This window comes from Anticarsia gemmatalis, chromosome Z, assembly GCF_050436995.1.
Source record: "Anticarsia gemmatalis isolate Benzon Research Colony breed Stoneville strain chromosome Z, ilAntGemm2 primary, whole genome shotgun sequence".
Taxonomy (NCBI): Eukaryota; Metazoa; Arthropoda; class Insecta; order Lepidoptera; family Erebidae; genus Anticarsia; species Anticarsia gemmatalis.
This window is the reverse complement of record NC_134776.1, coordinates 7703814-7719784: the sequence shown is the minus strand read 5'-3', so window position 1 is coordinate 7719784 and position 15971 is coordinate 7703814. Positions and strand designations below refer to the sequence as shown.

The 15971-nt window shown below is 33.2% G+C and overlaps 1 protein-coding gene across 3 annotated transcripts in view; it reads right to left on the bottom strand.

The window, feature by feature from the left end:
- The window catches only part of LOC142986377 (solute carrier family 7 member 14), a 229566-nt gene that overhangs the window by 131792 nt on the left and 81803 nt on the right, over positions 1–15971 (bottom strand). For all 3 annotated transcript variants that reach the window (XM_076134848.1, XM_076134850.1, XM_076134849.1), the window contains exons 4-6: positions 14050–14203; positions 9685–9812; positions 6671–6773 (exon numbers count right to left, since the gene is read on the bottom strand). In XM_076134848.1, the coding sequence (XP_075990963.1) occupies positions 6671–6773; positions 9685–9812; positions 14050–14203 (385 nt within the window). The remainder of the gene's footprint in view (positions 1–6670; positions 6774–9684; positions 9813–14049; positions 14204–15971) is intronic.

The following is a 15971-nucleotide window of genomic DNA, read 5'->3' as shown; positions in this document are numbered from 1 at the left end:
GATAGTTGTACAGAATCCCGGTACAGGTTTCATTTAATTCGATCTCCGTTTTGTTATATTCTATCTATCGTATGGATAGTGGTCAACCTAGTGTCAAAGTTGTTCAAGCCGCCCAAGAGGCTTTGACATGGCTTTTTATTATATTAAAAACTAATATTAAGATTGTAAAGTCATATGGTGCCTGCTTTTGTGTCTTGTTAATCAAGAAATAAATAGTTCGCTGTTTCTTTTTAGTAGATTCAGGTAAAGTAAATCTTTAAATGTATCCTATCAAGAGGCTTGAAAACAAACGATTATTGTACATTTTGAACTAAAAATAATTAGGATTCATAACGTTACGGTTTCTGCATTAAGTGTTAAAGCAGCGAATCTAATATTAAAACGATTGTATTCGTACTGATGGCTCATCGATGATGAAAGTAATAGTCATTGCTGCACTGTAAATTAAAATAAACTTTACAACCATTATCTTTTTTTAAAACCTTATTACGGGATCAGAAAAAAAATATAAATAATTCAGGCAAGAACAGGCGAAGACTATTTACACGAAAATAATAGGCTTTAGTAAAAAAATACTCATTGTTCAATATCTTAGTAGTTCTTCGTCAATAAAATTTAAAAAACCCTTTGCTATCACCGCTAACAAAGCTTTAATTGTTATTTAACTATACTTCTATTAGATGTAGCTTAGTGTATAAAAAAATATCTGTTACTGGGGATCCTCAACATCTATCTTGGTTCGGTATTTCGCAATAAGACTTAAAGCGAGGTTAATGTTTAATTGAATCGTATTCGTACCAATGGCTCGACGATTCAGATTGCAGCACACCTTAGTTTAATCACTTCATATTAAACTGTCGGTATGTGAATATCTGCTGCGAGCTGAATGAGATTAATCTATTGAATTCCGGTTTGAACCTGTTTAGAGACACGTTTGAACTGGAAAATTATGTTCAATGTATTTTTTTATCGTAATTTTTAAACTTTTGCGTTACATTGTTAATTTAAAACACGCATTTTACCTCTAAATGCCTAACTTTCCGGTGCAGGTTGCACTCGCCGTGGTCGCAGGTTGTCATAAGAGGGTTACCCTCTTATTCATAAAAATATATGAAGTTATGAAAGGTTTATAAATTGTTTTGTTTCTTCCACTCCTTAGCGAAACGGAAAAGAGAAACATATTATAGTAGCTTTTTAACTAAAGTAGGTTTATAGTGTGTTTATGAATAAGAGGGTTAGTGCCACTGGGTTAGCGTTAACACAACGTCCAGTAAAAGCTGATATGACGAGACGTTTAGTTGTAAATGAAGCAAAAATAGTTTGTGTGAATCGTAGCAAGCTGCTTGTTTTGGTCTTGCCTATCGCCATGGTAAAAACCACGATCTTACTTAAATGATTCCTTACTAAATATGATGACTTCAATTAATTCGAACTCAAGGCCTAACCCCTCTCTTGCTCGAAAAGGGACCCTCACCCAGCTACAGGTTAAAAGAAACATTAATAACGATTGTAATTACTGGAACAAAGACGTGATTTTATATTCTTAAGGAATTCGCATGTCAAAACAGCATAATAATACCTCTTTAAATAAAAGTCACACTGCGTTATAAGAAATTATGTTAATTTTCTATCTTATACAGATGAAGAAAAACAGCCTTATTTCATTTAAAAACTAAAGATAGAATAACAAAATCTACAGTTGACACAAAAGGCAAATGTTTGGTTACATTTCAAAAGCATAATGATAAATGTTTCATAAGTTTCCTTCGCCGCGAGTACGAGACAATATTGATGCAGCCTTTAAAAGTGCCTTGAATAAGTAATGTATAAACACTATTACGTATCATTACGTTGTTTTAACTCTATGTTATTGGAAAACAAAAATTGTTCGCTCCAATTTCTATAATTATTTTTTATTACTCGCCTTTGTTGATTTTCTTTTGTTTTACGATCAAATATTTTCTTTGTGACGTCATTGTTTCATGTCTATTCGAAAACGCTAGTGTTTTTTTACCAGAGGGATAATTTAGAGAACTGATCTCATATCTTATCAGATAATAAAAGCAGTCAATAGGTTTGGTCTTATCCGAGTCGTTTCCTAGCTAAAGCATTTTTCCTGTCATAATATAAATCATATAAGGCTAAGAAAATATCCACGATTTATTGCTCTGTTCATAAATTGTGTATTTCTAAAATCCTCGGTGACATAAAAATCTTTAGACATCGAGTAATCGTTGGTAAGCTTCTTAACTTTAAGCTCAGACTTAAAGTTAATACTTTCTTCTTTACATTAAAAGATAACATAAACACCCTTTTACAAAGATTCCAAAATATTCTCAAAGATAAACTACTAAACATATTATTTGGCGGGTATCAAAAGCTGTTACGCTTATAAAGACACGCTACTCAAAGCATACCAAACTTTAGCTCGTAGAACAAATTTAAGTTTGCTACGGAGGCGTCAGGCGTCTTGCTACGGGTGTGCATCACATAAGTGAGATGCTACGCCGCTACGACAGTCAGAAACACCGCTACAGGTGCGGCCAACTTTACGCGACGCGACATCAAGGAGAAAGTTAGACCTTTTAATAAACTATTAATTACCTACATCCAGTTAGTCTGAACTGCGATGCTCTTTGAGCTGCCAGAACAAATTTATAAACTAAATTAATATTTACTCAGAACACCAGCTGTCTGGCTTTCAAACTCAAACAGTGGTTAGCAGCTAACTTTTAGTTCAACCGGTATGTTAAATATAATTAGTGATGTCACTAACATTTCCTGTTACATTTTAAGGCTTTAACATTTCAATTAAAGGTAGAGCGACGAGTTTGTTAACTACAATCCAGAATGGATACAGACCGCATGAGACAGACTAAATTTGAGAGTTATAGAGGAGGGATTTGCTCAAGAAGGTCGGTGATCTATAGTCTGCATTAACCTCTAAAGATTTTACACTTTAGGATTAATACATGCATGTAATGTGTTTATTTAAAACCAAAGTATCACATTAGTACTAAATATGCGGACGTAAGGAGAACCATTAAAACTGCAAGCTGAAATCACGACATTATGTATAGATATATACTCGTATACTCGTAACATCTACTAATAATGCACCGTATTCTTAATAGACCTAGTCTAACTGTCATTAAATCAAAGTACAATGTCTAAATGAACATTCGTATTCGGTCTGGATTTACGCAAACTGTGGAATGTGAAAGTTGTAAGCTTGAAATAAGCCGCTTAGTTAAAACAATTCCAGTCGCTCGTTAACGTACATTTTACTTTTTTATTAGTATTAACTTTTAAACGCCTGGCCAGTGAATTTAACTGATTGTAGTAATTGAATTAGTTTGGTTTGATGATAATACTAAATACTAACGGTGCGTTGTGTTTGCTTCTAATTATAATGCAGCTTATAGGTGAGATTGATATTTTAGATTATATTTTGATAGTAATATTAACATAATGAATACTAAACTAAACCTATTATATTTGTACAACTCTAAAACGGCATTTTTTTTCTGTCGAGCATTATCTCGGTATTATTATTATGTTAACGTGTTTGTTACCTATCTCCTTCTTAACGACTGGCTTAGATTAAATTTTGTGAGTATTGCAATAGGTTTGTTGTTGTTAGAATCTTAAATCTGAAAGCTGCTACAGATAACGCTGTACCCGAGTGTCTCTTGAGTTTGCTAATATAATATCATATTTTACTTAATAATAAAATGTAGACATTGGATCCTAAAAACAACCTCCATCCAATTTCAAACACGACAATAAAAAAAAAAAATTTAAACAGTTGTTTGTAAAAAAACATTCGTTTAAAAACGTTTTAAAATGTTCGATTTTGCAAATCGTGTTATAAATTGCTACTGTTAACCGCTGCAAGCTACAAATGGTACAATATTTAAATGACAATGGACATCGAACTGAACATTTTGTGTGCAATTTAACAAGTTTTAAGAGACTTGGAACATTTTTTGTTGCCAGTATTTGCAACAGGATTATTTTATAAATGCTTCGTTGGATACTATTTTTGTTAATTAAATTTATTCTAATTTGGATTGGATTATTTTTTTTGTTATTTAGGGTTGACTGTATGCTAATCAATGTAATTATGAAACTAATAAAATAAAGTCTTGTTTACCAGCTTAGGGATACTCGATATCGGATACTCGATATCCCATCCGATATCCGATACATAAAGAGTCAGCCAATGTACGAAAACTATTTGTCAAGGCACCTGTTAAGCTAACCGATTCTTTTTCAGAAAAGTTAGACCGGTTGTGAAGCTCTTGTTGTAGCCGTAAGAGATGACTCTATAAGCTTCTCCGATATTCAGACGTCGATTTCTAATCAAATCAACCTTTTGACATATCCAACCATTTTTAATGTTACTTCACATTTCCTTACAAAAATATTTCAAAGTAAATTCTGCATACAGCAGAGCTTTCAAAAGTAAACAACGTAATACATTCTTTTTAATATCGCTAATGTAATGTTACAAAGTCGGTAGTAATAAAATGCAAAAGAACGTTCTTTGGTGCATAAAACTGGATGATAAATAACAAACGACATGTGGCTTTGAGCGATGGCTTAAAGTGTAGACAAAAAGTTAAAGACAGCGACTGCCTCGGGTAAGTAACGTGCACTTTTTATTATGAAATTCTGGAAGCAAATTGACGACTTCGTTGTAACGAGTTGACGTCATATTGGCAGATTAAGTGCGTTGTCTTCGCCTATTTTACATGTGACTAACGAAAAATAATGGTGTAAAACACACATGGAGCAAAAGAGTAAAAAAGTAAACATGGAGTAAAAGAGAGATTCACTGTCGTCTCTTTTACTCGCATGATAAACGATAGAGATAACATTTTGTATAGACGCTATTGCTTTGGTTGTTTTTGCTTGCGTATTTATCACGTTTTTTTTGTTACAGAAACTTAACGTCGGGAAAGTAATGTGCACTCTTCATTATGAAATTGATGACATCCCTGTAACGAGTTGACGTCATATTGGTAAATTAAGTTGCGCCTTTGCCTATTTAACAGGCGATATAGGAAAAATAATGTCGAGTTTAAAACGTTTAAATGCTACTTGCGTTCTTGATTGTTTTCTGTTGTCTCTTTTACTTACACGACAAATACATTTTTATGAAGCAATTTTATTTCTATTTGAAATTTAGGAGGTATAAAGTTTCCTATAATACGAAAACACAAATAACCATTCACTATTATAGGATATGATGGCAATTTCATGCGATACATTTAGATGAGAAATAACACAGAAAAACTTGTTTCAATATGGTAGCTGCAAACAATATCCGAAAAAATATTTGCGCGAGGATATAATGGAAAAACAGATAGTACTATTTTAATGTTTGATTTGTACAAGTTCCGTCCGAATCGTTGATTGGAAATACGATTTGCTGTTTCGAAAATACAAACGCTTATTCGTAAAACAGAACAAACACAGCTTGAGTACTTCAGTAACAACGGAGTTTGAATATTATTTCTAGTTCAATATTTCGATATTTTACCGGAATTCATAAATGTTTTAGAGTAAAGCCGTTTTACGAGTAAAAGCATTTTCGACTTCCGGGATTCGTATATTTATATTTCCTCCTTATTCGACTCCGATAGTGGGAATTCTAGTTTCTGGATAATTGGAAAATTGTCTAATTGGTGAAACTGCGTGATATAAATTGTACGATAAAATATATATTTATTCAATTCCTTCCTTAGTCATACATAATAGTGAGCTGATAAATGTCGTAGTGGATCAAGTCGTTTGTATAAGTCATTGATGAGGCTAGACTTTCGACGAGGCCGTATTGTTCTTTTAAATAGCATTTTTACTTGTACAGTCAGCTCCTAAAATAGCTGATCATACTCAATCTTTTGAAACCCACTGAAGTGTGCACATTATTTCATGGAAAAAAAATTAGCCATTGATTGAAATGTTTAATTCTGACTCATTTTACCTGATTTTGATCAGTTATTTATTAAAGTTACGTAACACAGAGATTTTGAAAATATGAAGTGGTTCAGCTACTTTTGGAGCTGACTGTACAATTAGTATGTCATCATATTATTATCTAGCTTTGAAAGTGTAATGATTCTGAAATACCAGCTCCATTGATATAGTTCTAAAAAACTAGGTAGTGAAAACTTTTAGTTATTAATATAGTACATAACATACACAAAAATACTTATGTATCGTGCTTGCTATTATGTCTATACTTCTAAATTATTAGTCTGTTAATAAATTTTCCTCTATATATGTGTAGAATGTAGATAAATCTTTTAATGGATATATAGCAAGTTCATATTCTGTATAACATTTTAGTCGAAATAAAAGAGAGGTACCTACTATTTTTGGTAATACTATTATTTGGGCTAAAAAACACACATATCGGTGATTTCGTTCAAAAAGATTAGGTGTATACTAGTAACATATTTGACAAGATATATGGATTTTAATAAAGCAAAAGAAATTTGTAGAGACAGCAAGTAGCGTTCTTTGGTCTTTGCCTGCTTCTATAATAAATATGCGTTATTTTAAGTTTATAATATTGATGTCGTATGCTCACTACTGGTGAAAGAAATGGTTTTAAAGAACTATTAAATTTGGAGCTGGTCTCTTAACAATAATTACTTACCATACATAGTGCCGATGCTGTCAGCTAGTGCTTTGTTGATGGCCCCATTGCACAGGGTGTCAAAGCACGCGCTGAGAGCACGGGCACAGGCGCTGGTACCAATCTGTGGACAAAGAAAATAAATATATTAGTTTTTAACTATACTCGGACCATTGCAAACGCGCGAAGTTAATCATGTCATTTTATCAGAGCCTCTTGCTCGCACTTACACATGTGAAATATATGTGAATATTAGATGGAATATTGGCTTCGATGGTAAAATATATTTTTTTTCTAAATATGGTCACGTTAGATAACGCAGACGTTTTTCTGCTTGATCAGTAGCCGAGTTTTTTGTGCACAGACAATGTGTTCATTTCAGCCGTAATCGTATTAGAATAATAACCATATTGTATGCGATACATTGATTTACTGTCTGTAAAGTAGATTTAAAACTATATCGCAGGTAATTTAAAAAGCATTGTAACATCAAATTGATGACGCAATCACCCAACTAAAAGACTAAAAGCGAAGATTTTGTAAAATATTGTAGTAAAAGTAACGCATGATTGCCGAAACAATGTTACTATCTAGACATTATACGACGAACATCTATATCAAAAACAGCCTGTCCCGCATTTTTTATATACCGGTATACCCTTTTTTGCACAATGAAAATTCTTCGCGTAGCTCGGGGATCTTCACAATTTATCAAGCCACATTTTAATGTAAAAGCCGTATCATGATATGTTAATAATGTAAGTCTCATGTCGATTAAGTGTATTAGAAAAATTACGATGTAATTTGTGTGTACAGTATGGTCTATGCTACAATTACGGCCGATTTCACGGTTTGATAAGTGTTGATAAGCTCGGTGGAATATTGACGATACTTTTCATATATCGAAGTATTGAAACATCCTGTTTTGTAATGAACTGGTGTAATCTTTAATTAATGTTCAAGTTGGTAAAATACGTTAATTTAATTATCTGCCTTTAAACCTGTTATTAAGATATTAAGATAGCGCTAACTACAATTGACTACCAATTGTAGTTAGCGCTATCGTAATATCTTAACATTTGACGTTTTGGAGACTATTTACAATAAATTAACTAGCACATAAACATACATCAACATGAGTAAAACAAGTTATACGTCTCATAAAATAACAAAACACTACTCAATACTATGTAAACGTACATACGTAATATACAGATATTGGAATCGCCCCACTGATTGCGTGCCATAACAATATAAGAAAATGACATCAAAATCTCTATATTCTACCATTTGAGGTTGCCGTTTATCGATCGTTCTGGAACGTATAAAGGGAACGTGCCTAATAAGAATATTTTTACCTTTCATTTGGTCCTATTGGTCAATGATACGTAGATGAAACGTGAACCGTATTATCGAACTTTGCCCCGTTGGAGAATCACAGTAAAGTTATTTTCAATGAGATGTTATGATATAACTAGCTTCTGTCCGCAGATTCAGCCGCGTCGTATTTGTTTTAAATATAAGTGGTAGCTTTTGTTGTTCTCGAGGATATGATTACTTTTAAATTTTCACGTTATATGTAAATTTTAATAATAGAGGATTTAATAAGCGCTAATACACATTTTACTTTAGAACGCCTCACGTTTTGGTTGCTAAATCGTATGCAAAATTTTTAAACAGTTAAACAGTTTTCAAGTAAAAGAAAGACAAACAATACCTTTTCGTGTTTATGATATTAGGTAATTAATTTATGAATGGATATGTTATTCGTATCTCTTATATTAAACGCGTAAGGCCATGTTATTTAAATTTTATTATAAAATCTGTTATTAGATATTTAGCACTCAATATTTTGTTCGTGAATATTTTGCCGCCACATAAAGATATAAAATATATATAACGCGGCCTCTGCTGAAATAATAAAATACGCGTAATCATATTTTACGTAGGTTCTTCACTGACCGTAATAATCTTAAAAGAAAATTTCTTTACCTATTTTGACTAACTGAAGGGAATCATCAGTACAAAAAAATAGTTTTCAAAAGTGAAAGAGCTTAATTTTTACGGTCGCTAACTAAAATTGATAGTTGGAAATGGTTGATACATCTTTTTATTACTGTTAGTAACAGTTTCATAGTGTGTCGTGCCTTTAATATGCTAATAAACTGATGAAATATGAGACGCTATTTTTAAATTGTTACAAAACGAAAACTTTTGTTTTGCCATAAAAACTACAGGCGTTGCTTGAATAGATTTATATTTGTGCCTTTTTTAAGTATGCAGGGTATTTTAAATAGTCTGTTTATAATTTATGATTCGCCTACTATGTTATTAGCAGTACTGAAAAGTGCAACGCTACATTTACGTCTAGTAGTAATTCACGATAATAATGTTAAAATCCTTTCGGTATTTTCTTAGTTAAGCAGTGTATCTTAAAAAAAATACTGTAGTTGACGATTTATCTAACAGAAAGGCTATCTATGGTTTAGTTTTCATCATGGTTTCTTAAAAAGTAGTAAATAAAGTTCAGCGCCATCTAACGCCGCGGCGCTGAATTAGCAAGCAGAGACATGACAGATACTGCATCAAGATATATTTATGACAGCCGTCAGGTCACCGTGCGACGGGCCGCGGCGGCCGCCTACCAATCATTTTCACCTCGATTCGAAGTTGATGTTTGTTTTATATGAAAGTTACATTGACAACACAGTATAAAATTAATATAGTCTTTTCATAAGTCTTTCTAAATGGGTATACCTTTCGTATGATGTGTCCGAAAAAATAAATAGGACTATATTTTTTCAAAAACATTGAAAGATATAAAAACCGAAGCGCAAAATATCAATAAATTTTTATACACCACGATCTCAAAGACTTGTGTTACTTTTGTTTTACCACTTTTACCCTTATGTTTTTTTTTTTGATCTTATACTTTAGAAACAAAGTAAGTTATTAGTTCGAGCCTGCAGCAAGGGAATATTGCTTAAGTTTAATACGTTACCAACACAAATGCGACACAAAATACTGGTACTTACCAAGTACTCAAGCACCATGTTCCACCCGATGATGAAGGCGATGAACTCCCCAACGGTGACATAGGAGTACATGTAAGCACTGCCGGTAGTATTGGGAACACGGACGCCGAACTCAGCGTAGCAAGCACCTGTTGACAAAGTCACATTTTTAATAACAAAAAAAAACACTTACTTTATTAACGAGTAAAGTTTTTGCTTGCTTTATTTTTTCTATTATTGCGTTGTATTGTCTCCGACTAACTGACGAAGCAGATTCAACCAATTTTAGACTAGTCTATTTTGCCCAAAATCGGTACGATATATTTATTTAAATCTTAAACTATGATCATAAACAAATTAAAATAATACGATATGTTAAAAAAACAACGACATTATTGTGTTTAGTGCAAATCGTGGTAGGGGAATATGTTGTCGTAGTGATAGCAGTAGGCATGAGTTGTATTGCCTGTTGTTGCGATCTGAAGGACGACGCGCGACGATGCAGGACTTTATTTATAGTGTCCAAGTGTGTTACAATACACGGGTACACTCTCTATTCCTTTGCTCTATTCTTCTCATCACTCTCTATTCTTCTCATAACTCGGTGGAACGGATAACCGACACGACCAGAGAGAGATCAGCCGACGTTTTTGCTAGCTTTCCAATTCACGGAGGTCTACGACGTCAACTTCCAAACTTCGGACAATCGCTAAGAATTTTTTTACAGATAACCTCAGAAAATACTTTATTCGAACTCGAGACCTCTACACGTCAGTCGTATATACTACCAACCGAAATCAAATAATACTCATATATTATATTCTATTGAATGTTAGCAGTCATTGAAAGTGTGTGATGTAAACAAACCAGCATTATGTCGAGGTATTTTTTCATAGAATGAAAGAGTCCTGCTGCCTACTTGTAAGGCGACTGCCAATCTTTGCAGTACTAATTCTAGCAGTTTGAGTGAAATTGAGTTAAAGCACTTATTAAGGCCAGCCAAATGCCTTATTCATCTTCCATAAAGATGTATCATGTATTTTCGTGATGCCGATGATTTTTTTAGCGATTCATCAATACCAGTGAGACATATTTTTGTTCACTATTTTTCAATACGGGCACATAAATGATGAACGAGTCTAATAACTCACGTCTGGATGGCACATGAAAATACATTCTAAGTCCCTTTCACTGCTTCAACGAAATTACATACGAACAATGCACTTGTTTGTTTAAATTTTCTTTTTCTAAAGACAATGGCAGTACAGCTAAATTACGTGGCACAATGTGTTGTTTTTCACAATTCTTCTTCGCCTTTGCCAAGGAAATTGCATCAGATTCTATGGCTGCCTACAATTCCCTCGGATAGTTTAAAGCCATAAATATTTCTGCTATGTTAAACTTTACTTTCAAGCGAAGGAAAGATTTTTCCGGTACGCGAATTTAAATTGCTTTCGTGTATTAACTAAACGGTCTATTAGAGTTGGTTAGATCAAGTTTCTTGATAATCGTGTTTTATTTTCGTAGCATATTTTGTTACGATAAATGAATGATGTTTTATGTGGTAAGCATTGAATTAAATCTGGAAATTTAAAAACGATAGTACAATCGTAAATGCAAATGCATACATATAAAGCAGACAAAAAACTGCCTTGCGTTTGTCCAGGGTAGGCAAATACTAAACCACTTACTGCTACTAAATCTTTACATTTGAATAAAATTTTACTATATTTTTTCTTGGCTAGATGAGAAAACATTAATTTAAATCGACTATAATTAATTAAGTTTCGTACGGATTAGACACTTAATCTTTTATGAACAAGTAAATGGATTAAACCACTTTTTATCTCTTTAAAAAGTCGAATATATTCTTTAAACACGATCCAAGTTACAAGCAGAAACTATCAACGTAATATTTAGTTAAAAATCAATAGATTCCGAGACGTAATGTATGTCTACCCACTTTCAACACGTAACCACTTTAACCGCTGAGAGAAAGACCACGAACAATCCTCCAGAGGATTCTAAGTTATTTGAGATATTTTTCAGTACGATATTTTTAAATTGTGATTTTAGGATATAGTTTTAAGCTCGGTTTTCTATAAAGTGAAGGTTTATTTTTCAATTTAGGGTAGCTTGAAGTTTGATGTTGATAATTTGGCATACGGTAATGTTTTGTTTTGATTACAAAATCTTTTAAGTTTGTTAATTCTTAAAAAAGTGCTTATTTCAGTAACTTCTACGACTTTTATAGTAGTGGTAAATTAGGCATAGAGACCTTCTTTACGTATCTGTGCTAGGAGGCTCTGCTACTAAAGCACACATTATAAAATGGTAAAAGTGTTTATTCCCTTTAAAAAATACTGAGTAATAGTTACTACCATTAGCATCTTAATGCGAGAAATAAACCTGATAAATATTTGAACGCAATACTTATAATAGCGACACTAATGTCAAACAAGAATCGTCAGACGATGTCAAAAAGCTTTTAAAAATCTAAAACTACACTCCGACTACAAACGGATAAAACTATTTGGTAGTCTAGAACGGTGGGCCCGACAAAGTTATTGAAAAATAGTGCAAAACTACAACAAATTTGCTTTTCACGTCCTCGGGTGGTGTTTCAAAAATCCTATAAAATATTTTTAGTAGCAGTATCCGCAGTATTTGATGTATGTGTTGTATTTCTAGTCTTTTTACCGTTTATTCACTTGTACGTTCCTTTACTCATCGTTTTATAGAGATCAAACGGATGTAGTTACAAGCCGGTTGTGGAAATTGACGTACGATTCGATTTTATCATCACGGCTACAGGAAGTTTTATGTGCTATTGTGACAAACTTATGACTTTAAGATAAATATAACTTTTTTAAATATATGGCTATCGTCTTTGAATATTTTAAATAAATATCTTGTCTAATATTTGATTTAAAATTTGACATGATAGGTATGTTTTCTATAATAAATAAGTAATCTTGACGTGGTTTAATATTTTGTGGCTGAAGTGGTTACCACGAAATGAGATAATTTTAAGTTTGAAGACTAACCCCATGGCCTCAAGGTTGGTTACTGTATTGTACTTAAGGATGTTCTAAATTAAATAAATGTTTGAAATTAAAGGCATTGTTTTCCTTTTTTCTCTCTTTGTCAATAACCAATCTAACGAGTATAAATGAAACTACGGTACGAAGCAGATCAGTTTAAAAAGGCAGTAGTTTGTTGTGTAAATTCTGAAATATTGACCACTTTTTTGTGAGGAATACGCTTATGATACGTGAAAAAATAAGATATTTTTATAACAAAGTTATATATTATTATTTGCACATATAAATCGAATGTTCAATAAATTGTATTTTGATCGGAATCATTTATATCTTTGCTAAGGAACTTAACGTTTATTTATACGGCCGTAGTTTGTCGTCCCTGATCAAAGATAAGAGCTATCGGATCTTTCAAACACTTCTATCGAATTGTGACCCACAAATGGTACATGCTAACCTTTACTAGAGCTCAAAGATTGTAATTCAAAACCAACACTCGATTCAGTATTTCCCCACGAGTGTTCGTGGAATAATTTTAATATTCAACGCTGAATTCAAGTAAAATCAGCCTGCTCAGTGCTCATATGGAATTTTTTATTCCATCTTTCGAAATACTTACGCGTATCAGACTGAGTGATGATAAAGAATTGAGTTATATCTATGTTTTAATAAAACTTTCGCGTCTATGATATCTAATGTCGAATGGTATAGTAAAATGTGCATCGTGTTCACGCTTGTGTAAAATCTGATAATTATCGTGATATTAATAACCACGTATTAATTTCGATTTAGCAACGAAATTTTAGTGACAATGGTAATTAACTACCTACGAGTCATACCTATCGCTATCACTGTAAAATGTAAACTCTCGTGCTGAGATTAATTTAGTTTTCGATGTACCTTATATCAAATTAGCTGTCATAAACCCTAAAAGTAAAGAAAATCATCGCAAAAGTTTTATCTCAAGAGTGTTTAAAAAACAATTACGATTATTCAAAATTACCGTACCAGTTTCATGTAGTCTTATTAAAATTACCTGCTACTATTACTTTTTTCCTAATAATAAACTTTAACTTAGCTGTAGTTTAAATCCTAAACGAGTAGAAAAAGGTTGATATTATAAATGTGAAAGCCATTCCGTCCGCTTTCGCGACCAAACCTACGCTAAGACCAAAACTAAACTCCTCATAAAACATAGCAAGATAGTTGAAGATCAGGGTTAAAATAAAAGGGACATATATTATTTTTAAATTAAGCCGTAACTGTCTTTTTTCGGAATACACGCCAGCGGTCTTTCTTATATCGATAGTACAAACATAGTAGAAACACGTAGGTAAGAACGTACCTGAAAAGATGCTCGCTAGTGCAGCGATGATGAAGCTGATGACGACGCCCGGTCCCGCAAACTTCTTGGCGACCATGCCAGCGACGAGGTACATCCCGGTGCCGACACAAGAGCCAACACCGAGAGACGTTAGGTCCATCGTCGTTAGGCATCGCTGTGGAAGAATATATCACGTTAGAATATACAATCATCATCAACCTAGCCTCTCTTCAAACTATGTTGGAGTCGGCTTCCAGTCTCACCGAATGCAGTAGCCCAGTATTTTACATGAGCGACTGCTTATCGGACCAGTTACCTGGGTTGCACCCTTTAGTAAGACTGGATGTCAGACTGTCAAAGATCTTTGAAAATGACCGCCGACTGTCAACATACAATGCACATAATTTGATTCTTCATTCACATTGATACGTCTTATGTATTTGTCAAACTTTAGTGTTATATAATTTAAATTTCACCAATCAAGAGTGGGGTTTCTGATAAGGATTTAACGTCCGGCTTTCTTTAAGTGATATTTGGAACTGAAAAGTATTTCTTGAATGTAATTTCAGATTTCAAACATCTACCTCATCTGCGTTAAAAGAAGACATAATGTACCATGCATTTGATTGAGCCACTGAAGACGGTTGCATAAAGTCCTAACTCATAATAGCGTATTACTGACTCTTTTATTTTCCGAATATTTACATCGACACTGCCTTCGTTACAGCCCATATCTCTGTATGTACTGTATGTCTTGAATATGTTTCTATTGGGACCAGAATCATTTCATCCAGAAACAGCGATAATAATATGTTCGGATTAAAATAGCTTCACATTATCTCAATAAATTGCTTGATTATTGAACCGAACGATCTCTACGATTATTTAGTTTCGGTATTCCATTAAACTGTAATCCATTCTCGTTAACGCCATTTCGAAATTCTAAATACATTCTGGAAATCACGTACTGCATTTTGAACCAGAAATTGTATTGGAATTGCAGATATTTGTCGTTATTTGTGAGTCAAAACAGCCAGTCATGTGAAATATTTCTAGTATTTTCTAGTGTTATTCGAACACACGCTTTTCGTAAAGTCTAATGTTCCTATTGTGCATAAAGTTGAGTGCATTCACTGGTCATATGAATCCGAAATTCTGTGCGACAGCTTCACCGTGAATAAAATACAGCGAAATATCCAAACAACGCATTCTTGTTTAAAAATACGGCAAGTAGTGTATTTCCAAGGACTTTGCGCCTAAGATGGACCGATATCTGATTTGCAATTCAATTATTGTCAAGAAAACAGACTCGGGGTCTACTCACTAAATCCGAATTTCGATGGGGTCGAGTTTATAAAAGTGTATGAGGACAGTGATTGTTTTACTCGAGCATCATTAATATTTTTGCTGTATTTTATGTATGCTTAACTAAAAAAGCTTTTTGACGGTAATTATAATATATAATATTATTTGCAACTTTGATAAACTAAGAAACTGGCCCTATGACCTGTGAAAAACTTGCTTCGTAGCCAGCCTCAAACTAATTCATGTAAAACAATCTGTAATAGGTTTTTCCCGACAACTAGTACGTAAGAAAATTGCATTATCATCTATTATACGCTAGAGGGCGTTTCTATCAAACAGCCGAGTGACGCCGTGCCTCATCAGGTAGGTTCGTTAGCAGCCTCACTGACCGCGTTTGTCATTTAGATCTACTATTTAGCTTTCTAACTTAGGATAGGCTTGACACGATTTGTTTAGAGGCGCTCTAATTCTAAGGTAGTATTATAGTATCCTAATTCCGTTACGAGGAGATAAAATATATTTGTAAATTTATTTTGACTCTTGGTTTCTGTCCGCAATTTGACAGTAAGATAATTGAGATATATATTAAAACAATTAATTACCTTGTCGGTGATTGCTAAACACAATGCTAACCATTT